General features: G+C 52.5%; 6 protein-coding genes across 6 annotated transcripts; 2 read left to right on the top strand and 4 right to left on the bottom strand.

The window, feature by feature from the left end:
* Positions 1-5,635: 5,635 nt before the first annotated feature.
* COCSADRAFT_199941 (carbohydrate-binding module family 1 protein) lies at positions 5,636-8,569 on the bottom strand. The gene has a single exon (XM_007702124.1). The coding sequence runs from the start codon at positions 8,411-8,413 to the stop codon at positions 5,687-5,689; it is 2,727 nt and encodes a 908-aa protein (XP_007700314.1). The 5' UTR covers positions 8,414-8,569; the 3' UTR covers positions 5,636-5,686.
* Positions 8,570-9,988: 1,419 nt separating this feature from the next.
* Positions 9,989-11,420, top strand: COCSADRAFT_90603 (uncharacterized protein; the record flags this gene model as incomplete). The annotated part of the gene is made up of 2 exons (XM_007702123.1): positions 9,989-10,215; positions 10,268-11,420. 2 exons carry the CDS (start codon positions 9,989-9,991, stop codon positions 11,418-11,420), a joined length of 1,380 nt encoding a protein of 459 aa, XP_007700313.1.
* Positions 11,421-12,451: 1,031 nt separating this feature from the next.
* On the bottom strand, positions 12,452-13,267 carry COCSADRAFT_326733 (uncharacterized protein). The gene has a single exon (XM_007702122.1). The coding sequence runs from the start codon at positions 13,243-13,245 to the stop codon at positions 12,601-12,603; it is 645 nt and encodes a 214-aa protein (XP_007700312.1). The 5' UTR covers positions 13,246-13,267; the 3' UTR covers positions 12,452-12,600.
* Positions 13,268-15,396: 2,129 nt separating this feature from the next.
* COCSADRAFT_37138 (uncharacterized protein) lies at positions 15,397-16,683 on the bottom strand (the record flags this gene model as incomplete). The annotated part of the gene is made up of 4 exons (XM_007701690.1): positions 16,364-16,683; positions 16,241-16,313; positions 15,963-16,190; positions 15,397-15,859 (listed from the first exon to the last, which is right to left on the bottom strand). Coding segments are annotated over exons 1-4 (755 nt in total), but the record flags the coding sequence as incomplete, so codon positions are not given.
* A 1,873-nt stretch (positions 16,684-18,556) lies between these two features.
* Positions 18,557-18,986, top strand: COCSADRAFT_37136 (uncharacterized protein). The gene has a single exon (XM_007701689.1). The coding sequence runs from the start codon at positions 18,597-18,599 to the stop codon at positions 18,777-18,779; it is 183 nt and encodes a 60-aa protein (XP_007699879.1). The 5' UTR covers positions 18,557-18,596; the 3' UTR covers positions 18,780-18,986.
* A 572-nt stretch (positions 18,987-19,558) lies between these two features.
* COCSADRAFT_357629 (uncharacterized protein) lies at positions 19,559-22,058 on the bottom strand (the record flags this gene model as incomplete). The annotated part of the gene is made up of 4 exons (XM_007702121.1): positions 21,492-22,058; positions 20,952-21,238; positions 20,043-20,887; positions 19,559-19,989 (listed from the first exon to the last, which is right to left on the bottom strand). Exons 1-4 carry the CDS (start codon positions 21,627-21,629, stop codon positions 19,559-19,561), a joined length of 1,701 nt encoding a protein of 566 aa, XP_007700311.1. The 5' UTR covers positions 21,630-22,058.
* Between the last annotated feature and the right edge of the window lie 246 nt (positions 22,059-22,304).

The following is a 22,304-nucleotide window of genomic DNA, read 5'->3' as shown; positions in this document are numbered from 1 at the left end:
CCTCCAAAGATGGCGCCGCTCCTCGTCGGCCCACCGTCTCCAGCACTACCACTGCCACTACAGCTACTGCTCGCCGGCCAGCAGCCCCAGCTCAAACCACCACGACGCGCACCACGACGAGCGCCGTCAAGCCCCCCGCAACCTCCACCTCCCGCACCAGCGCCGTAGGAGGATCCAGCATCAGCAAGCCGCCTACGCGTCCAGCACCCAGTACTGCTGCGCGTAGGACAATTTCGTCGTCCAAGACAGCATCAGACCAGGACCCAGAGCTGTCGTCAGTGACATCGGGAGAGGAGAGCAAGAAGAGGCCACCAGTGCGCAAGCCGCCTGTCGCGTCTGCTGCAGCTGCTCGACCATCCCCAGGAAAGCCAGCATCCAGGCCCTCGCTCTCATCTTCGGCTGCGACTGCGACAGCCACCGCAAAGCGACCCTCAACAACGCGCGCTGCTGCAGATACAGCAACAACCCGCGCCCCCCGTGCTTCCCTCGGTCCCTCCGCCAGACCGCCAAGCACACGCCCTACTGCTGCTGCTAGTACTTCTGCTGCCGCCGCTGCGCGCACGACAGCTACTGGCCCAAAAGCGCTCGCAGGACAGGCCAAGAAGCTATCTGCCCCTGCCTCTGCCCTCCCGCCAGCAGCCTCTGAACCCGAGGACACAGCAGAAGAAACGTACGACCCTCTCCCTGTCATGCCCCCGTATAATGCATGCTGACCCCTTTACGCAGAGAAAGCCTCGTTGCCTCCACCCTTAGCCGCAATGCCGCCTCTGATGCAGAAGTCGAGGTGCGCAAATCTGCCCTTGGGCCTGTCAAAGCCGCCCTGGCGAAATTCGGCGAGAGTTCACCCCGACCGGATACCGCGCCGACGGGCTCTGCCGAGATGGATGTGGAGATGAAAAGGCGGAGCGCCCAGATCATGCAGGACTTCTTCAAGGAAACCAGCCTTCGCGATAAGCTGCAGGAACAGTGCGACGACCTCAGTCGTGAGGTGGACAATCTACAGCTGGAAAAATCCAAGCTACGAAGCCAGCTGGCCGAAGCACAGGCAGCCATCACTGAAAAGGATAAGCTCATTGCAAACGGCTCCAGCGCCACCTCGTCTTCTGAGCAAAGCGCCCATGAGACCCTCGTCCAAGACATGGAGAAGAAGTTCGCCATAGAGACCAAGCAGCTCGAAGAACAGAGCCAGCAGCTTGAGGTGGAGAAGAAGGCAGCTCAGGAAAGAGAGGCCGCCGAAGCTGCCAAGGCACTCGAACTACAGCAGGTGCTAGACGACTTGAATGCTGAGCTCGAGCAGCAGGGCCGTCAATGGGACGAGGAAAAGAAGAAACTGGTCGAGCAAGCCACCCAGATCGAAGAGCTTATCCAGGAAGTGGCGACGTTGAAGGATGAACGTGACAAACTCTCGCAGGAACTCGATATTGCCAAGAAGACGCTGGAAAAGCTCGAAACCAAGTTTGCCGAGCTTGAGCAGAGCCAGGCGGATAATCTTCGTTCGCGCGACGCTAAGATCATCGAGCTTACCAAGACCGTCGATGAATACATGGCCCAGGTGACAAACAGAGAGGAACAGCACAAAGAGGCTTTGCAAGAAGCACAACAAACCCTCGAGTCCAAAGCTTCCGAGCATTTGGCACTTGTCGAGCAACTGCAGACTGAGCTGCAAACCATTCATCAGCAACACACTGATGAACTGCATGCAAAGGAGCAGATAATCGCCACACACGCTGAAACCCAGAAGCAACTCCAGGACGACCTCACCAAGCTACAACAGCGTGCAGATCAGACGTCCGCAGATCTTGAGAGCGAGCGTAACGAATACGCCGAACAACTGCAAGCCAAGATTGACGAGCTTCAGAAGACTACGGCCGACCAGCTGCGAGCAAAGGAAGAAGAGCTATCAGGACATGTCAAGTCTATTGAGGATCTTCAGGAGCAGATTGTGGCTCTTCAACAAGGGTCGACTGACGGTGCCCAGATTGCCGAGAAGCTTAACAAGGAAATTGAGGAGCTGAAAAATGCACATGATGCTGCCATCAAGATCAAGACGGAAGAAAACGAGGAACTCGCGCAGAAAATAGATGCCTTGAATAATCAGCTTACCGCCCAGACTGCTGAAATGGAGCAACTCAAAGCGGAGGCTGATGGCTTGCGAAGTACCATTGATACACTCGAGACGGCTTCACAGCAGCTGGACTTGCAACACGCTTCCGAGATTGCAAAAATCCAGACTAACTTGGACGAAGCGAACAAGAAGGCTGATACTTACAAGTCTGAGCTTGATGCGCTACACGAGAGACACAAACAAGACTTGCGTGTCATTGGCGAAGATTACGAGCGCGAGATCGAATCCCTGAGAGCGGATCTGGAAGGAGACGCCACAAGACGATTGAACACTTTGCAGGCCGACTTCGATTCTCTTATTGCTGAGAAGAATGGGAACTCCGAGCAACACGAGAAAGCACTTTCCGAGCGATCTCAAGAAATTGTGGCTCTCAAGCAGGAGATCAATGACCTTCGAGACAGCTCTACTTCTGCAACCCGCAACTGCGATGACGCTCTCGCGAAGCTCAAGCACACCGAGGACGAATTGGCCGCTTTGAAAGAAGCCCACAGCATTTCGCAGGGATTGGTTGTGGATCTCCAAGCACGCGTTGATACCATGAGCAAGGACCTTGCCACTAGCGGAGATCTGCAGGCCAAGCTGGACGCGTTACAAGAAGAAAAAGACGCTACAGCAGATGCTCACGCCAAGTCTCAGTCCATCATTGTTGACTTGCAATCCCGCCACGACTCCTTGTTGGAAGAGAAGACACTCGCAGAGGATTCTCATGCTCGTGCCATCGAAGCCCTTAAGCAAGACTCTGAAAGCGAGTCAAAGCAGTTGCTTGCAGAGCTGCAATCAAAGTATGACACTCTCCTTCAAGAGAAGAAATCAGCCGAAGACGAGCACCGCTCTGCCGTTGAAACTTTGAAGCAAGAATCCGAAAGTAATTTGAGGCACTCCCTTGAGGAACTCGAATCCAAGTGCAATCTGCTGGCGGAGGAGAAGGCCGCAATGGAAACTGCGCACAAGAATGCTTTGGAGGCCTCTAAATCACAGTCAGAAAGCGCATCTAAGCAACTACTGGACGACCTCCAAGCCAAATACGACTCACTGCTTGAAGAGAAGAGTACCATGGAGAACACCCACTTGCAGACGCTACGAGTTTTGGAAGCTGATTCAGAGCAATCTACAAAGTCAGCCCTGGCGGAGCTTCAATCCAAGTACGACACACTGGCGCAAGAGAAGACTGCTGCCGATCTTGAGCACAACCGTACTGTCGCAACGCTCAAGGAAGAGGCCGATACTACGTCGAAACAGCTCCTTGATGAGCTACAAGCCAAGTATGACAAGCTCCAGGTAGACTTGAAGACCACTTCGGAGGCTTTGAGTAATCTCCAGATGAGATACGATGTTGTCACCCAAGAGCGAGGTAGCGACGATGAGGCCCAAAAGGCAGAAATTCAGAACCTCCAGAGCCAACGGGATGATCTATCTGCACGGCTCGCGGAGCTTGAGAAGTCTCATACAGACAGCCTTGCTAAACAGCTGGCAATTGAGGAAAGTCATGCCAAGGCGCTTGAAGCTCAGCATGTAGAAATCGAGCAGAAATACGCAACCTTACTGGAGATTATGCAAAATGACACCGAACGATTGGAACAAGAAAGGGCAGCAGCGATTGCAGGCAGGCAAACTGCGCTTAATGAGCTCGCATCCCTAAAGGAGCAGTCTGGTTCGTCGGCGAACGCTGAAATTGCAAGCAAGTACGAAGCTCTGCTGGCGGAGAAGGCCGCTGCCGACAAAGAACATGAGGATGCTGTCGCCTTGCTCAAAGACTCTCTGAAGGCAGATTACGAGCAGGCTCTATCCAAGTTGCAATCAGAGTGCGATAAGTTGCAGAGAAAGATTTCAGAGACGGACCAAGCGCATAGTGATGCGATGGAGTTGTTGAAAGAAGAATTCAAAGCTGGCCATTCCAACGATATGCAGGCTCTGCGGAAGCAGCTCGAGGCTGTGCAGAAACAGCACCAAGATCTTAACGAGCAAAAGACATCGATGGACCAAGCCCACGAGGAGGCCATTGCAGAGTTGATGGCAGGCATGGAGGCTAGCACGTCAGAGGCTCTACGAGAACTTCGCAAGAAGTATGATGACCTTTCATTGGAATTGGAAGAAGCACAATTCAATTACTCTGCTGCACTTGAAGTCGCCAAAAGGGAAGCAGCCCAGCAACGAGACATGTACTGGGACTCTCAACTTCAGGAGAAGCTCAAGGCTGATGCTGCTGCCGAAACATCCAACATGTTAGCTCTAGGAGAAAAGATACGCGCAATCGAACGTGAGCGCGATGAAGCCATTAGGGCTGCTGAGGAAGCTGAAGACCGCATTGAAACCATGAAGGGTGAAGTCGTGCGTAAGCACCTGGCCCGCGTCGAACCGTTGGAGAAGGAGAACTTACAACTCCTCGATAAGATTGACCGCCTCGAAGCAATGCTTGCGGCCGGCGACAGGATTGCTCGTGCTGCTGCCAGCTTGGGTGAGCAGCGGAACATGAACACTTTGGCAGAAGAGGAAGAGGAAGAAGACAACGGCAGAGGCGCTGTGTCTGGCACTCAGCGTCATGCAACCAACGGCACTGGTGCTGCGAAAGATGTTGTCGGTACTGTGAGTTGAACCCAAATCCCCGTACGTGGATTATCTGCTTTCTTGCCGCGCACAGAGTCCAGAGAGCTAATACATTTCTAGCAGTTGGCGGCCATGCAAGAGACGTTGAACCAGCTCGCTGAACTCAATAACGACGCGATCGCAGAAAGCACCAGGACAGCTCAACTGCTTACTACGGAGCAGAATCAGCTGCACACTGGCCCAGACGAGCTTCCCCACCCCACCCACTTCCTCATGGACTTGATGGACTAAAGGTCTAGGAGCCGAGACACGATTGCGATCAACTGCACGAGGGATACGACATGGAATGCGTCTCTAAACAACTATAAACTACTTGTAATCTTTTCCCCTTCTCCGTGGCTCGTATGCCGTTTAGTTTTCTGTTCTCTTGCTATATGGCTCTTATCATACCCAATACACTTGCGTCACGTTGTTTGACAATTTCTAATGTGTTGGTGTATCCAAACAACGATTATTTCCGTACCTGCATGTGTTGTCTTGTTGTTGAAAGCTGAAATACTAAGCAGTAGTCTATGGTGAACAAGTGGACTTTTTTTCTTTTTTGCTAGTGATGTTTTTACATTGCTAGTTATCCACCTGCATCAGATGGTCACGCGACTGATATACCCCTATCATTTCTCGTTCACGACTTGATATTTACCCGAGCAAAGACCGCGTGGCAATTGACTATACCTCTCTTTTTTAACTCACTGTTGGAGCAGGAGAACATGCAAACGAATCACTCAATCCCCTTTCATCACAAGCTCAGCGGTAGAAAGATCCAAAGTTGGTCAAAAACACAGTCATTTTTGGTATACACCGTGAAGCAAATTGGCTAAATAATATACATAAAAGGCGCAGCCAAATAGTTAACAAAGTGAAAAAAAATAATGGATTATGTACATGAATACGTTTTTTTTTTGCTTTCTCGCTCAACTCTCTCGCTCAAGCAACGTTATTTTCCGATTCTTTCTTCTTTTAACCGGAAAGACACTGCGAGTAGTAATCGTTTTGCTTGACGCACTTCCAGCCGTCAGCACAGGTAGTGGGGCCGTTGTGCCCGATGCCACCGCAGCGCTCCCACTTTCCTGCTGTGCCAGGCACACCAGCTGCTGGGCTAGAGGGCTTAGGGGCCTCGGCGGGTTTGGAAGGGGTAGCTGGGTTTGAGGGCTTGGAAGGCTGCGTGGGGCTGGGGGTGGTGGACTCGACGGGCGCTGGTGTTGCGGCGGGTGCTGAAGCAGCGGGGGCACTGGGTGTGGCGGATGGAGTGGCTTCTGGGAGCTCGACGGGAGCAGAGGTAGGCAGAGTAGAAGGAACAATGGGAGAAGCCGGGGTCTCGGGGACGGGGGTGGTGGTGTTGCCGGAGCCTGGGGTTACGGGCGTGCTGGGTGTGCCGCTGAGCTTCATGATGCGGGCGGCGGCGGCCTCGGCGGCGACCATGATGATGGCTTGAGTATTTCCGGTGGGGAGATCGGGGTGGATGGAGGCGTCGACGACGAAGAGGTTGTCGGTTCCGTAGACCTTTGTGTTGGTGTCGACGACGACGCCGGGCTCGCCCTTGGTGCCAATCTTAGCGGTGCCGACGTAGTGGCTTCCTGACTTGAATGATTTGATGAGGTCGGCGCTGGTGACATTGGTGACGCCGGTAGGGGCGATGAGGGACAAAGTTGAGTTGGAGCCCTTCGACATGTTGATGAGACGGTCCATCATGAGGGTGATGGCTTCAGTGTCGACCTTGGAGGTCATGTGGGGCTTGGTGATGAAGGTGGTTGCGCCAGCGGCATTGATACCGAGGCTACCGACAGACTTCAGGCCGTGAGTGATGTAGACCTTCATCTGGACAGTGTCGTCTTCGGGCGAGTTGCAAGTACCTTGGAAGAAGACTTCACTGCCGTCGGATGTCTTGACGGAGGACCACCAGTTCAGGCGCTGACCAGACTCGGCAAGCATACCAGAGCCCTTGGCGAAGAGGTCAATGGTGGTTTGGTTGGGAGTGATAAGAGGCTCCTTGTCAGTGGCAGTGAGAGGAGAGCTGGTCTTGAACTTGACGGTGAAGATTGGGTGGTCCTTGATCTCTGCTCCGACAGGGAGGTCAATCCAGTCAGCTTCGGCGGGCAGCTTGACGCCAGTGGTGCCGGTAGCAACAGTCTTGAGTTGTGCAGCGGGACCGATGCCAGAGTTGAAAAGGATACGAGGAGTCGACATGGCACCGGCCGAAAGGACGACACGGCCTCCAGCCTTGACGTTGTAGATGACGCGCTTGCCATCGGCAGTCTCAACCTCAACACCGGAGACAGCAGAACCCTCGCGAACAGCTCGGACAACGTTGGTGTTCATCATGAGCTTGAAGTTGTCGAGCTTCTGGGCAAGAGGGAGGTAAGTTCGGACACTACCAGAGCGCATACCATTGGCGATGTTCCAGGTTGGGTGGCCATAGACATCGACCTTGTTGTTGGGGTTCTTGATGAAGTCCGTCTCCTTCCATCCCTGGCTAGCAAAGAACTTGGACAGAACAGTGAAAGCACCGTCGTCATAGCGGACACCATCCTGCGAGCCGTAGGTCTGTCCAGGGTTGCGCTCGTATAGACGTTCAGCAGCAGCGGAAACATCGGACCACTTCCAGCCAGTAGGCCACTTGTCGTCGAAGTCGCGCTCCTGGGGCCTGACGTACATCATGGCGTTGACAGCAGTGCCACCACCAAGGAGACAGCCTGCCATGTCGGCAGTGTCGGTGCAGTAAGCAGGGCTGCCGACATCGCTGAGATAGTAGCCGTATGCAGGCACATCATACATAGAGACGGAGCTGTTCCAAGAAAGCGTCTTGACATCGCCAGTGAAGGCGTATGAAGGACCACCGCGCTCAATCAAGAGGACCGAAGCGCCGCCCTCTGCAAACCTCTGAGCGGCAATGATTCCAGCTGCACCGCCTCCTGCAACGATGTAGTCAAATGTCTCATTTGCAACAATAGCAGTAGAGTTGCCGGAGATTGGGGTTGCAGGTAGTGGTGCAGGGGCAGTTGAGTTTCCTCCAGGGGCAGGGGTCGTGGAGTTGCCGCCGCTCGGAGCACCTCCACTTGGAGCATCTCCAACAGCAAGCGCAGCCCATTTGGCAAAATCAGCGCTCTTTGCGTCTGACATCTTCAGACCAAAAGCACCAAAGCCGGCGTCGTGGTAGTTGAGGCCAGCAGAAGCTGTGGTCGAATCGGTCAAGGCCTTGTCTGACCAGGCCCAGCCCATGATGTTGAGGGTTTCGGAGATGACAAGGCCGAGAGATGAGTCGTCGCTCAGGCAATTGGAGCACAGGAATGTGTATGAGAAGGCCTTTTCGGTGACAAATGTGCCATCGGGAATTGTCTTCATGGAGAAGTTACCAGTGACCACGGGCGGGCTGGTGTAACCATCAATTTGACGGAAAGACGAGAGGACCTTGCCCTCGTTGGGCCAAGCAACAATGAGGACATTGCTCGTCATGGACTGACCCATGCTGAGACCAGCCCATCCGCCTCCATTGGTGATGGGTGCTTGGATCTGAGCAATGAAGTCGGTTGTAGGAGTCTCGGGGATCGCATAACCAAGTCTGTACCCTGAGTCGCCAACAACACCCTGGAACTTAATGCCAGTCTTCTCATCCGTGAAGGCAGTAGAGGTCTGAGCCACAGCGCGTAGCGCAAAGAGGGCAGAGGCCAGAAAGAATGAACGAGCCATTTTGGCAGTTGTGAATAGGATATGAAAGAGTGTGTGGGTTGTGTGGCTCTGCCGACAAAGAAAGTGTGAAGCCGTCAAGGCTATGTACAATGAGTGAAAAGCAACGTTCAAAGGAACGAGCAAAAAAGAAAGAGTGAAAGAATGGTAGAGCGAGACAGCGCGTGTACCGAACATGGATATCGCGGCGTGCTTCTCTATATATGTAGGCTGTATGCAATGCGTGCCAAGTCATGCTCAATCTATCACGTCCACGAGAGAGAACCACCTCCGACATGTGCCCCACCGAACAAGCTCAAAATACAGCCCTGCGATCATGCAAAACAGTATTCTGGACTTCCATGGTCCATGATCATGGTTCACGAGCGGCGCTATGCATGTCATGATGGTTCCTGGCGTTTCCACCACTGCGGGAGGTTAATTGCACAGCATACAAGTGCAACCAGGGCCAGTGCACAATACAGCAATTGAAGCAATGCCATTTGCTGGCTTGCTTGTTTCAACGCCCGCTGGGCATTTTTCTGACGTCGTGGAGGTGGAGTCTAGCTGTTTCGAAACGAGGTGCCGAGACAAAGGCCGAGTCCGCTGGAAATTGCCTGTGGGCCGCCGTGAAAAAAAACACCATCTCGCACAGATAGCATGCGTTCGAGCATGCGCTCGCTTCACTGTTTGACTTGCTCGTTGCGAGGACCGGGCTGAATTACTGTGTACAATTGACATTGTACATAGCGGCCAAGAGAACGCGAATGGTAGATACGAAAGGAGCTGAGATGGAATGCAATCAAGTCGTCGCGATGTTGTTGTCCTCGCTCAACGGGCAATCTCAGCGCGCTTCTTCGGAACGCAAACTCTGTCGAGACCAGAGAGAGTCTTAGCGCAAAAGTCTATCGGAAAGGAGGAACAATTGCGAGCTGTTGGCGGAAGCGGGTGGTCGAAGTGTTGGTGATGGCCAAGATGAAGGGGCGACATTCGACGCCGCTTCACTCATGAACCTATCGCATAATCAGCCAACCAGCTATTGGATTGCTTCCTCAAACTATGTGAGGGATTGCTAACGAAGAAGAGTAAGATGATAAGTGGGAAGTTGTCTCAGGATTGAGCTCATCTGGTCTCCGTCAATAAAAAATACAATATTCCTCACGTCTATCATGGATGTAACATGAGTCTGGATACATTGATAGATTCGACTAGAGAGATTATGTACTACTAGGTAATGTCCTTTTTCTGGGGCATGTGGGTCCCCTAAACGGCCGTAAGGGCGCCCTGGCAGGCATTGCCACATGGTAGCCAGGCACATCAGGTCTGTCAACCTGTCAACGAGGCTGCACCGGTATTCCGATGGCATAGCGACCGACATCGAGTAGGTCGACTAATAAAATGACGGCGGATAAGGATATGCGGGGTAGGGTAGTAGGTGCATGAGGGGTGGCCTAGTACATCCTCGGCTCATGGTAGCGAGCTTGGAGGTAAACTATCCCAGTACGCGCAACCTTTGCACGACAAGCCTACCTCTAGCATATCTGCCATCTTCATCATACAATTTTTAAAAGCATCACCAGTCTCCTGGAATAGCTCAAGATGGCGACCAAGAGTGAAGTACCAGTCTACGTACTGGGCGTGGGTCTCACCAAGTTCATCAAGCCCCGACAGACCCGAGCTTACCCGGAAATGGGCTACGAAGCTGGCGTCAAAGCCATGCTGGATGCGCAAATCAACTACGACGATGTTGACACTGGAGTCGCCTGCTACTGCTATGGCGACACGACCAGTGGCCAGAGAATCTTCTACCAATTCGGTATGACCGGGTCAGATACTACGAACATTCCCCTGCTGTTAGCGCGACTGACTCGCAGTTAGCATCCCAATCTACAACACAAATAATGCATGCGCCACAGGCTCTACCGGCCTGCATCTTGCTCGCAGTCTGATCAAGAACGGAGCCATCGATTGCGCCCTCGTGATCGGGTTCGAGCAGATGCAGCCGGGCTCCATCAAGTCCGTCTACAGTGATCGGCCCTCACCCATGGGCCTGTCGATGCGCATGATGGCCGACACCCGGGGCATCACAAACTCCCCACCCAACGCCCAGTACTTCGCCAACGCCGGCGTCGAGTACATGGAAAAGTACGGCGCCGAAGCACGTGACTTTGCAGAAATAGCACGAATCAGCCATGAGCACAGCTCACGGAACCCCTACGCCCAGTTCAGAGACGTCTACACGCTCGAGCAGATTGAAAAGTCACCTATGATCCACTTTCCGTTGACAAAACTGCAATGCAGTCCTACCAGCGACGGCGCAGGCGCCGCCGTGCTTGTGAGCCAAAAATTTCTGGATGCCCGACCGCATCTCAAGAGCCAGGCGATTCTCATCGCAGGCCAGGCACTCATGACGGACTCGCCACAACTATACTCCAAATCCTCCATGGACCTCGTCGGCTACGACATGACGAAGCGCGCAGCGCAAGCCGCGCTGAAAGAAGCCGGTGTGAGTCCCAAGGACGTCAAAGTCGCCGAACTTCACGACTGCTTCTCGGCCAACGAGCTTATTCTGCTTGAGGGCCTAGGGTTCAGTGAGCCCGGGAAAGCGCACATGATGGTTCGCAACGGTGACATTACTTATGGCGGTAAAGGCCCCATTATCAATCCCTCGGGCGGCCTGATTAGCAAGGGACATCCGCTTGGTGCAACGGGTCTGGCACAATGCGCAGAGTTGACATGGCAGCTGCGTGGCTGGGCTAATAACAGGCTTGCCGAGGGCGCAGATGTAGCGTTGCAGCATAATCTGGGTTTGGGTGGCGCCGTCGTCATTAATGTGTACAAGCGTGCTGATGGGAACAAGAATGTCAAGATGAGTGACGACGACGTCAAACGCGCCAGCCAGTTTGCATACAACCCGGCGATAGAGGCTCGCTATGTGACTAAGGAGGAAGGCGAAAAGGTGAGGAGCAAAGCTGCAGCTTCGGAATACGCGCTGGGTGATACGCTGGAAAAGATTCAGAGTCGGTTGTGAGTTAATCTAATGTGAGCGATTATAGTTACGCATATGTTTTCAAAAGACTCGTGATAAAAAAAAAGGTATTTTGCAGAAATTGAATCCGAGACATCTAAATCTAAAATGAGTTACAACATTGAAGAAACAAATCGAACAATACTCCTGCTAGAAAATAATTGGATCGTCTGCAGTCATGACAGGTCTTCATACAGGTCCCTGTTCAGGTCTTCTGAAAAGTCTTCTGAAAGGTCTTCTGCTTGGTCCAAAAACCGGGGATCTATAGTTTGAGGCCATTGCGTATCCGTATAATTTGGATCATCCAACGCCGGGCATGCTTCAGGCAATGCTATATGCTCTGGCAACATCCTTTGCGTGGTATCCAAGTCTGAAATTTCAGTGCTTTCTGACAGCCGGCGGTAAGGGTGTGGCGAAGTGAGGGGGGTGAGAAGCGAGCCTTCTATTGGGTCGTATACTGAAGATGAATTTGTTTGTGAGGGGAAAGGCGTATGAGACGAGGAAGTGCCTAAGTCGGCACGACTTGATTGTCTACTCAGAAGAGGCGCACAATAATTGATGCTGGGAGGTTTTGCCGGCTCATGTTGTGTCGACTGGTGCTGTCCAGACCAATCATGTGGCATGGTAGTGTTACTGGAGCCGAAAATATATTCACGAGGTTGAATAGGGGTGGCAAAGAAGCTCTCCGGTACTGGTGTACTGTGGTCTTGAGGCGGTTCATGCGAAGAGTGGACATTCGCCATGTCCACCACTGTCGCAGCTTCGTTGGCGATAGCTTGTATACGCCCCAGCTCACCGTACAAGGCTCTCTCCGCCAAGGTCCCAAAACGTTGCGCAGTATCGTGAAAGATTTGACTGAGCGGATAGCTCGCGCCGTGATACATTGGTGGGTTCCCGCTAGGTTGGAGGTTGTTAGTGAAACCTAGCGTGGCACCGGTGGCAAGAACGCCATCGGGATGATTGGAGATCAGTGTATTAAGCAGATTCAATATGCCGATTGCGAACTGCGAGGCGGCGCGATGCGATTCATCTGGAATAGGATCTGTCGGAGGCGATATGCCATGGTCTGCCTCCCTCTCTGTATGTGCTTGCTGGTCTAAAAAAGAAGCCGATGTATCGCGTAACAAGGCTTGGCATTCTTCCCATATTGTTTGCGGCAACCAGTCCTCCTCACCACAATCTATCAAGCAACCATCAGCAAAACAAATTCATCATGGAGAATAGTAGACTTACAGGGGTTGGGAATCCTGGTAACTCCAGGATAGCGTAACATATATAGTCGAGCCCATTCCCTGACAATATCTCGACACTGAGGCTTAAATCTACATCTCTTCGGACTGATGTGTGCATTGTAGAGATGTTGGTCGTCGAAATCCTTCTTGCAGTTGGAACACTGCCAAGCTCCTGGGCGGCCGCGATGAGTAACCCGGTTGAGATGGTGTCGAACTTTAGACATGTATATCTCACCACATCCTTTGCAAGGTGATGGCCCGAGGTTGGGATACATGGTATGATGTTTGTCATCGGGACAGTCAACCTTTCTAGGCAGTGGATCCTTAGTCCGGTTACTTTTGGCGACCTTAAAGGTATTTTGCTCTTGACTACTGTGTGCCATCTTTCCTTTATCCCGGTAGTGTAGGTTTGGCTTGGACATATCAATACCCCAAGCATTTGATGCAGAACCTTCGCCCCTGGAACGACCAGTATTTCCAGTAGACCCAGAAGGATGACAGTGTGGCACAGCGTCGGTCATTATTTGGTCGGTTGGATCTATTGAACCAGACTCGATAGCGCGAACAATGACGTTGATCTCTTCCAGAACTCTCATGTACACATGGTATGCATCAGACCTGGGGACTGTTAGTATACAAACAGCAAGCATGTTGTTGGATCACATACTTTATATGACTGAGGTACTGAACCATTCTCGTCAATAAGGTCAGGAACATATCGCGTAGCCGGGCGTACGTCTCATTGTCCAGTTGTGTATATATCCGACACAAGGCATCTCGGGTGGAACGAGGTACCTCATCTATATCGATAGTGTAGGTGAATTGCGGTAGCGGTGCCGAAAACACATCCGCCTTCTTGCCCAGGCGAGACGCAGTCCGGCGGCATGAGCCATTACCACTGGGGTTGCAATGCAACTCAGGATGATGCTTACGCTCATGTTTGACACGAGCGTCTTGACGCGCAAAGGTCCTAGAGCATCCATGAGCCGAACATGTGAGCGGAACTTTGGCTGCTTTGGAGTGTTTGTGTCTCGCATGGCGTGCAAGGTTTCCACGTCTGTACCGCCCTGTGAACTCAACGCCGCATTGACTGCAACCCAAAGTATTCCCATCAATGACCGTGGATATAGATATAATCGGGGCAACAGAGCTTGGAGGAGGAGGAGGAGGAGGAGACGAAGATGAGTTTACTGGAGGAGGAAAAGATGGGCGAATTGGTGGGGCTATCACATCGGCGTGGTAGTGCTGGTTGGGATGTTCGTGGGTGGGCGTCGGGATGCAGTGGAAGTATGAAGACATGTACTCGTTGACCTAGCTTTGGTGAGTGTGATGCTAATCATGCTGCCATCTTGATTTACCTCAGTGACGCAGGATGACTCTGATGTCGGATATTTGACGGTAGTACTGATAGATTCTCCAGAGATAGGGGAATCATGAACGGCCGATGGATAGAGCGCACCCTCTTCTGGGGGAAGCGGAAGGACAGTCGCACTATCGTATCGCTGGTCGTACATGGTGTGTGCGTGCCCGGACATGGTGTAGGATAGCAATGATGTCTATTGGTATTGATAATATGGAGAAAGTCTATGCGATGAGGAGGGAGGTGGGCACCAAGCAGACGAGGGGAGATCCCTATCCTTTAAGTATCTTCATGAGCGTGGAATAGCGGGCAAGAAAAACCAGCCAGGGCACGGCGAAAATAGAGGGCGTAGGCTAGTAGAATATAAATACCAGAAGCGTGTGACGCAGGGGCACGCCAGGGCACGCAAAGGTGTGCAGGTGGAGAAGTGGCCGTGACGACATAGAGGCCGGCAACTGTGCAAGTGTGCGTGCGATAAACATGGAGAATCAACAACCACGATGGAACACGGAAATTGGACCCTGCAAGCGGAGCCGGGTGAGATCTACGCGAAATGCAAAGCCGACGGCGGAGGAGGGGCGGCGGGAGGAGCCTGGGAAACGACGTGGCCCTGTTCCCAACGTCAAAGCAGCTGCGACGGCCATGGGCCGGAGAGGCCTGCGACTATGTGTGCTGATAAGTGTGCGGGGCACTAGACCTTGTTAAAATGGCGTGGTGTTGATGCGTAAACTACGCTACGCATGCAAGGCGGCCCTCAAGGCAGCATGCCAGGCACGACAGCGTCTTTGGCTCCGGCTAATATGGCATGTTGAAATACGACGTCGACAGCAGTGTCAGGAAGTAGGCGGTAGGCACCGAGCCCATATGCTGGATCCTTCCGACTGTCGTAAACCAAGCGGCTTGACGTGACCAGAAGCAGCAGCGCTATCAAGCCGGGCAGGTCAGGCCGAGGGTGGAGGGCACAGTACTGAAAATTCCAGTTGAAATGAATAATGACTACGGTGTGCACAAGAAAAACAGCAAATGGTGTCACACTGATCCGCAGGCGTTGGACTCGCTTGGGCGTTGGAGCGCATGCAGTCAGAGCCGGCCTGTTGGAGAGATAAGCGAGAGAGAGAGAAGAGTCGAGATTGGAAGAGGGCCAGAGACTTGGTGGGACACAGCATTGGATTGTGACCTCGGGGAGGGTGGGCTGGCGGGGCACTTTGGCCGCCTCCGCGCTGGGAGAGATAGTGGTGGTTGTTTGGCTGAGATAGGTGAGAGAGGGGCGCGGGGCGTGGGCGGTACTACGTGGTACAAGTCGTACTCTATTCAGAATGGTTGCATGTAGCCGGCATGTAGCCGGTGTGTAGCCGATGCACTCAACTGCACATTTACGGGCGGCTACAGCTTACCCCGGTCGTTGCCATGACCTGTTAGGGTGAAGTACCACTTGATTCCGCACATTTCAGCGCAGCCCTCGCTCCAGATGCCCGCCGTCCGAGCTCTTTCGAGTATCGCGTCATAGTTATCCTTGCCCTTGACGCCCACGGTGATGGACACGAGTCCTTCTGGAAGCCCGTCCTGGCCCGAGATGAAGACCAAGCGGGCGTTGGTAAAAGCCACCATGTCGCCACTTCGTGACACGCCAAATATCTCTTCCCACTGTTGCGCCGCACCCTCACGGTCGACGTCACCAGGCTCGAGCCGCAGTACACAGCCCTCTAGTGCCAAGTGGCCCGTCTGTTCCATGCCGCGCGTGTAGCTCTCACTGGCCGGTCCGCAGGCATGCCATGGGGAGAAGCGAGTTCCTAGGGGGTTCGGATTCGCTAGCCCTGGTGTATGCGAGTCAAGTTCAGGCATCAAGCCGCCTAGTAGTAATCCCTCATCAGCCACCACCACCACGCCTGCGCCTCTTCACTGACTGCGCCTGCGCCCGCGCCTGCAGCCGAACTGGCCATGGGACGAACGTACCTTTGATCCCCTTGGGATGGTACTGAATGCACACCGCATCTCTGTACTCGTGCTCGACAATGACGCTAGCCAACTTGTTCGCAGTGATGTACTCGCGCCGCTTCTTTGCATCCTCCGTCTGCATGACAATCATGAACCCGCCATCCCCGCGCTTGTCGAGCAGCCTGCCAACCGTCGTACACTCCTTGACCGGCGAGACAACCTCAACAAAGTCGCCGCCTAGCGGAACTGCAGTCGCGTCAATCACAAGCCTCAGGAAACACGCAGGGGCTACGTGCCGATGAAATTCTTCAATCCCCACTGCTCGACGGAATCATCCTCGAATGCAAAGCCTATGCCCAGGACATATGTCTGAAATCTCCATCAGCTTCCAATTGGTACTTTTGCTGCGGTCGTCGTACAAGCAGCTGCCTGGCGTTGTCGAGATCCTTTGCAGCTAGTGCAATCTGCCGGAGGCGTGTTGGTGCAGGTCCCAGCTTGGCGTGGCTTGCGCCTTTCTCTTCAGCAGACATGATGAGTGGCGCGTTGCTCAGATGGAGTGGTGCAAGTATTGTGAGAGGGTTGTTTGTGTTATTTGTAGACGCGTGTGTATTTGGTCTCCTCGGCCCAGCATCGCTTTTCCCCGCATCGATTCCGGCGCGTCCTTGTCGCTTTACAGCCTGCACCCTTGCATAGTGCCATCTGTTAGTGAATAAGAATCAAGCTATTCTCTAGTAAGCGGACTCGCCGCCGCTTCGGGTAGTATAAGAATAAAATGTCATGGCGGACGTTGTACTGCGAAGCAGCTCACACAGGTGACTGTTGTTGGGAGCTCGGGCCGATAGCAAACCACTCGATAGCTTCCTTCCCTCTCATCTTCTATCACCCGATACCCAACACCAGCTTCCAGCTATTATTGCGCCAGCATCACAGAAAGAGCTATAACAATATACTTGTATCTGTATCTAAGCACTCTCCGCAGTGACGCTATTACTTTCACATTCCAGTGCATATACAACCACAGGTAATTAGGAAAAAAGCCAGGCCACGCAGCGACGTTATATTACTGCCACGTCGAAGACCTCGATGAAATTTTATATCCATGTCCTCTCGTATACGGAACCGGCCGATTGATGCTGAATACACCAACCTCAGGATCATCAAGTGTTTACGACTCTCTCCCTTATATATAACACCCCTCCTGCGATATGCAATCACAACACCATGCCAGACTCTCCTCACGACTACCCACTAATCAATTCATTTGCACAGGTATGTGCGTCTGAGTGGGCGGCCGAGTATGTACATTGAGTTCACTCACTCAAGCACCAACAGCGCGCCATTCTGCCTAGACACGAAAACAAGTACACCATTTTACTCATGTAAACGCACCTCAACGTTCGAAACACTTCAAAAATCGCGATCATTACTATCATGCTTTTCAGCAAGCAAAGCGCAATCACATGTGTCAAACCATCGCCAGGCTCCCACCACATTCGTTCCCACACCCGTATTCTGGACCAACAGACACTCAAGAACGTGTCATAAACCCCTTCCACTATGCACCAAGAGCAAATCTACGCGTGCAAAGTAAAGGACGTGCTACACGCGTTGTCGCGTTTTGGTGTCAATCTGCCCCGCGTCGTTGTCTTTGTTCAGCTCAGCTTCACTATGAGAGAAGCTCGGATCTTGTGGCGTCTGACGTACCTGGCAATATACAAAAGTGCTCGTCACCTCGAATTTGCTGCGCTTGGACTACAATCACAAACGCTCATTCGACTTCACTTGCCTAGTCTTAGTCTTTTTCTTGATTTTATATAGAGAGGGGAAGCTGCTGTCTTTCTTTGACCATCACCTCGTTGTTCAATCTGCTGTTTGAAAGCGTACAAGTCTTGTCAGTTTTCTGATTTATACATCTTCAGGTTAGTACATTTGTGTTTTTCTGGGTGCCTTGGTTTTTTTTGTATTGTCCTGTTCCTCTTCTCCGTACCAATTGGGTGAGTTGGAGTTTATAGCTCTGCAGTGGGTCAAGTCAAGATGGCGAGCGTTATCGACGACCTGCTAGCCCTTGCGGTAGCCACACCACTCCCAGTCATTGAAGAAGGAGAATTCGATACCCCAAACGATACTGCGCCTTATGTTCGCCCGAAAACCCGTTCGCAAACCCGCGCCGCCCGACCATCGTTGAAGATTCGACTCCCTGTGCCTGAGGCACCTGTTGTCAAAAAATCGCAGAGCAAAAAGCGTAAATTTAACTTCACCATCTTCCTTGACGAAGATGCAGAAAACCATACCACGACAACCATCTCCACGCCCAAGAGGTCAAAGACAAGTACACCGCCTATCCCTCTGAGCGACAAAACCTACTCTACAAACTCCACGCCCGCACCATCCCCCCACTCCCCTTCAACTCCCTTCTCCCTCTCCCCCTTCGATCCCTACTGGGAGAACCTCGAAAACTACGCTCCATTCACCATACCCGTGACTCCTCCCGCAACACCTCCTGCCGTCTCCCCTCCACCCTCTCGACCATCCTCAACCCGCACCCTCAACTCTCGCTCTTCCCCCCCTTCTACTCCAACCCGCCTCGCCCCTCCCACCAGCACCCTCCTGTACACGATCCTAGGGCTTGAAGACTGGCGCGCCACCGCCGCCATGATCAAGAAATCCTATCGCCGGATGGCGCGGACTTTGCATCCTGACAAGGCGTCGTCGGAGGAAGAGAGGGGAAGCGCGAATTTAGCGATGCAGCAGCTTAATGCTACGAGGGATGTGCTGTTGGATGCTAGGGCGAGGGAGGAGTATCATGAGACGGGGGTTGTGCCTTGGGTTGTTTGAGAGTCTTGGGGTGGCGGGTCTTGTATATGTGCGAATGTAGGGAAAAGATTGATGCTTGTTTTGACATGGAAAGGCTGGTGCATGTACACGTCTGCGGTGTCGTCTGTCGATAGCTACAACATGTTTCTCGAACTGTGGAAAGGGAAGACGCAGGCAACTAATACTTGGTTTCGCAGAGTCTTGTCTGGTTGGCTCAATGGCATCGCGATATGTGACCACTAGTTAGTAATAATTTGCCGTTTGTTATGTAGCAGACGACGAGCGAGACGATTAGCATGGATATTTGATTCATGGAAGTATTCTTGGATTAACTAGGAATAAATCAGTCCATGCTATTTTCCTGTAGTACTGCGTCTTTGCTCTTCTTCCACGTTACTAGGTCAAATTGCAGCATTCACAAAAAATAAGCAAGAATCAGGCTTTTCCTCAAGATTGAGAGAAGAGAGTAAGGTTTGATATTTTTTACAGAGTGTCTTCGCATGCATGACGTCTTGCAGACTTCCGCTGTAAATTTATGTATGTACTATGCTTCGGCCCGATTTTTTACATGCAGTGTCCTCGTATTTGATCCTTGTTTCTGATCATTTGGTATTTTCCTCCTTTTTTTTTCGTCTTTTCCTTGTTTATATGCATTACTTCTGTATGCCCGTTGAACCCTTGATATATCTTGAATGATTTTCTGGTTTCTAAATTTTTGATTTTTCCCTTTATACTGCGCCATATAAATCTATATTCCGTGTACTTTGGCGTCTTCGAGACAATTAAACAGATTGCCTCGTTCAATATCCCTCTGTCCTGATTCGTACATAGGAATCTGCATTGCTAATGTATCCCCTGAAACTCGGTCCAACACTCCAATTTGCCAGATTCCGGATAACATCCCTTGCTGTGTCGCACAAATCTACTCGGCCCGTCTCTTCATTTTTGTGTAGCGCCTCTGTGGTGGTAAAGGACCAATCGCACTGAATGTTGAGGCTCATATCCATGAGCCATTCCATGCGTTCCTGCATTGCGGGAATTTGAACAGCAAGTTCGCGAAAGGCGGGCCAGACAACAAAATCGACGATATTGATGTGCGGCATAAAAAGCTGATTCGGGGTCGGACGGAGCCATTCGGGCATTGCATTGTACGTCTCGGGGGAAGGTGAAATCATCCAGCGCATCAATGACCAAAAGAGGTACATAAATCCGAAGCATGTAAATGTGTTGCCTAGTCTAATTAGTAAAAAAAATCGAAAGCTGCAAACGGGTGTGAATAGTTACCTTTCAAAAACATACCGTGCACCATACCAACCGCCCATTTGGAAAGAATGCCCGAGTTGTTGTATACTTCTTCGTCAAACAGAGCAGCAATATTCGGGTGCTTCTCAATAATCTCTTCGGGCGGATGTCCGTTGTTTATCAAGTTTGTTGCCTCGTGTAATACACTCAGTACAGTGCGCCTGAGAGAACCAGGATCGGGGACTGTATTGATTGGGAGCATAGCCCATGTTGGCAGGAAAAGATTGCGAGTATGCGTATCCGGAGGTTTGGAGTACTGGCTCGACTCGGCGCTAGTAAGAAAAGGTGTGTTGTCGAAAAAGCTGCGAATATCGAGATTGGGGTGGATGCGGATAGTGTTTACAATCGGCTGTCGTCCAGCAAGGTGAGTGGAATAAATGGAGCGAACCCTGTTGTGTCTGTGTGGCGACCGTCTTTGGCTTTGGGAAGACATTTTTGATGAGGACGAGGGAATGGGACGGAGGTCAAAAGTTGAAGCCTGCTGAGTGAGCCGTGGGTCAATGTTTCTCTCCTCGAATTCATCGTCGCCAGCGTCATCACTTTCGCCCTCGTCTTCGGCTTTGGGTAACAGAAAGTCGTCTCGATCGAACAGAGGGCACAAAAAGGACTGCTCTTCGCTGATGCTTGACTGCTTTCCTCTACCTGGGGGCGCAAATGCAGAATGCGGAAGATTTGCAGAAGGTGACCAAGCGGTAGTTTGACCTGGAGGCGATGCCAAAGATGCGCTGGAGCCTTGACGAAACGTGGGAGTAGGTTTGCTTGGATCGAAAACGGAGTCATGGCTCATTGCACTTCCAGAGGTATCGGTGGACTCCTGGCCCAGTAAGCTGAACTCCGGTTACCATTGCGCTTTTGCAGCTATAGAGGAAGCTGTAATGTAGTGATGCGTACCTGGGGGGTTGGGTGGATGCTGCTGGAGAGGGTACCAAGGAGAGAGACTTTGCCACATCTTCGGGAGTGTCACCAAGTCGTAGTCTTGCTAGAATGGCCGCGGCTTGGTCGTCTGTACCTGAGCGGAGGAAGTTGACGATGCGTTTGAGATCTTCAAGCTCGCCGGTCATACTGTCCCTCTTCATGATCTTCATGCGCTCAGCTCTGGAGACGCCCTCGGCGACATCGTATTGGCATACAAGATCGTTGTCCTTGCAGCGGTTACATCGTGGCCTCGTGCCGTCGCACTGCGGATTACTGAATTAGCAGCCTTCGGGAGAGGGTCAAAGGCAGCAGTCGGCCACCTACAGGTAGTATCACAGCCAGTGATTACCCATAGAAGAGTAGTTGAAAGAACTACAGTGGTGCATGTGGCTGACAGGAGGGCCTTTGGTACTTTGCATTGCTGGCAGGCATCAGCTGCCGCTGAAAGTCAAGGCAAAGTACCTGGGGTCACCGAAGACTCATGACACTGGTTGGGTGTAACACGGTCCTACGTACCTTGGCCTTCCCGTTGCGGCAGTGCACACAAGCCACAGCAACGGCCTGCCTCCGCTTCCGACGGTCTGGCGGGGCGCGCCGCTGTCCGGGCTCGTCTGAGGCAGGAGCAATAGTCTGCCATCGGTCTGAGAGGTCCATGGTGTGGGCGATGTGGTTGTGGTTGAAGTTGGTGGCTGCAAAGACTCCAAGGTTGATGGTGGTGGTAGTGGTGGAGCCTGTGGAGTTCTCGGCGATGAGCGACAAGCTCGCGCCAATGGAAGTGCTGATGGCAACGCCGCAGGCTTTCTGAAGTCAACGGGGCGGCTCTGGTTGTTTGTAGCATCGGAGTCGTTGTCGCCACGTTTCGAGGGCAAGGAGAGCGCACATACACACCCACAATCATCAGGCTGGCCGCAAAATCCGCCTCTTGTGTTCTTTTGCAAATAGGACTCGCGACTTGAAGCGATTCCTCGGTTCAAATCGCCGACGAAAAACATGTTGCGGAGAGGGTTTCCTAGCCAATGAGGGGACGAGTGATCAGCTCACGTGCTGTCAGGGCGCATTTGGATACCCAAAGCGTGGACGCCTTGGAACAACAGGCGTGGGGCACCTGTCAAGATGCAAAAAGAGCCACGACGTCTCCTCTGCTCTGCTCTACTTTTACGCCTCAGTACGAGGGCTAGCTTCGGCGGCACACATGTGGCCATGGCCGCGCGGATGGAGAGGCACCATGGCGACGGGTTCCAGGCTTCAGGGCTTGCCATGGCTTGGGGCGACCAACAGGGCCGACATGGGGCATCGAGTGCATCGCGGAAGCCGCTGGCGTGCCAGGAG

This window comes from Bipolaris sorokiniana (genome assembly GCF_000338995.1).
Source record: "Bipolaris sorokiniana ND90Pr unplaced genomic scaffold COCSAscaffold_7, whole genome shotgun sequence".
Taxonomy (NCBI): Eukaryota; Fungi; Ascomycota; class Dothideomycetes; order Pleosporales; family Pleosporaceae; genus Bipolaris; species Bipolaris sorokiniana.
Note: the sequence above shows the minus strand (reverse complement) of the source record. Positions and strands in the feature narration are given on the sequence as shown.

Excerpts from the sequence above, each read along its gene's own strand:
- COCSADRAFT_199941 (XM_007702124.1), bottom strand. The coding sequence starts at position 8,413 with ATGGCTCGTTCATTCTTTCTGGCCTCTGCCCTCTTTGCGCTACGCGCT.
- COCSADRAFT_326733 (XM_007702122.1), bottom strand. The coding sequence starts at position 13,245 with ATGAGAGTTCTGGAAGAGATCAACGTCATTGTTCGCGCTATCGAGTCT.
- COCSADRAFT_37136 (XM_007701689.1), top strand. The coding sequence starts at position 18,597 with ATGATCAAGAAATCCTATCGCCGGATGGCGCGGACTTTGCATCCTGAC.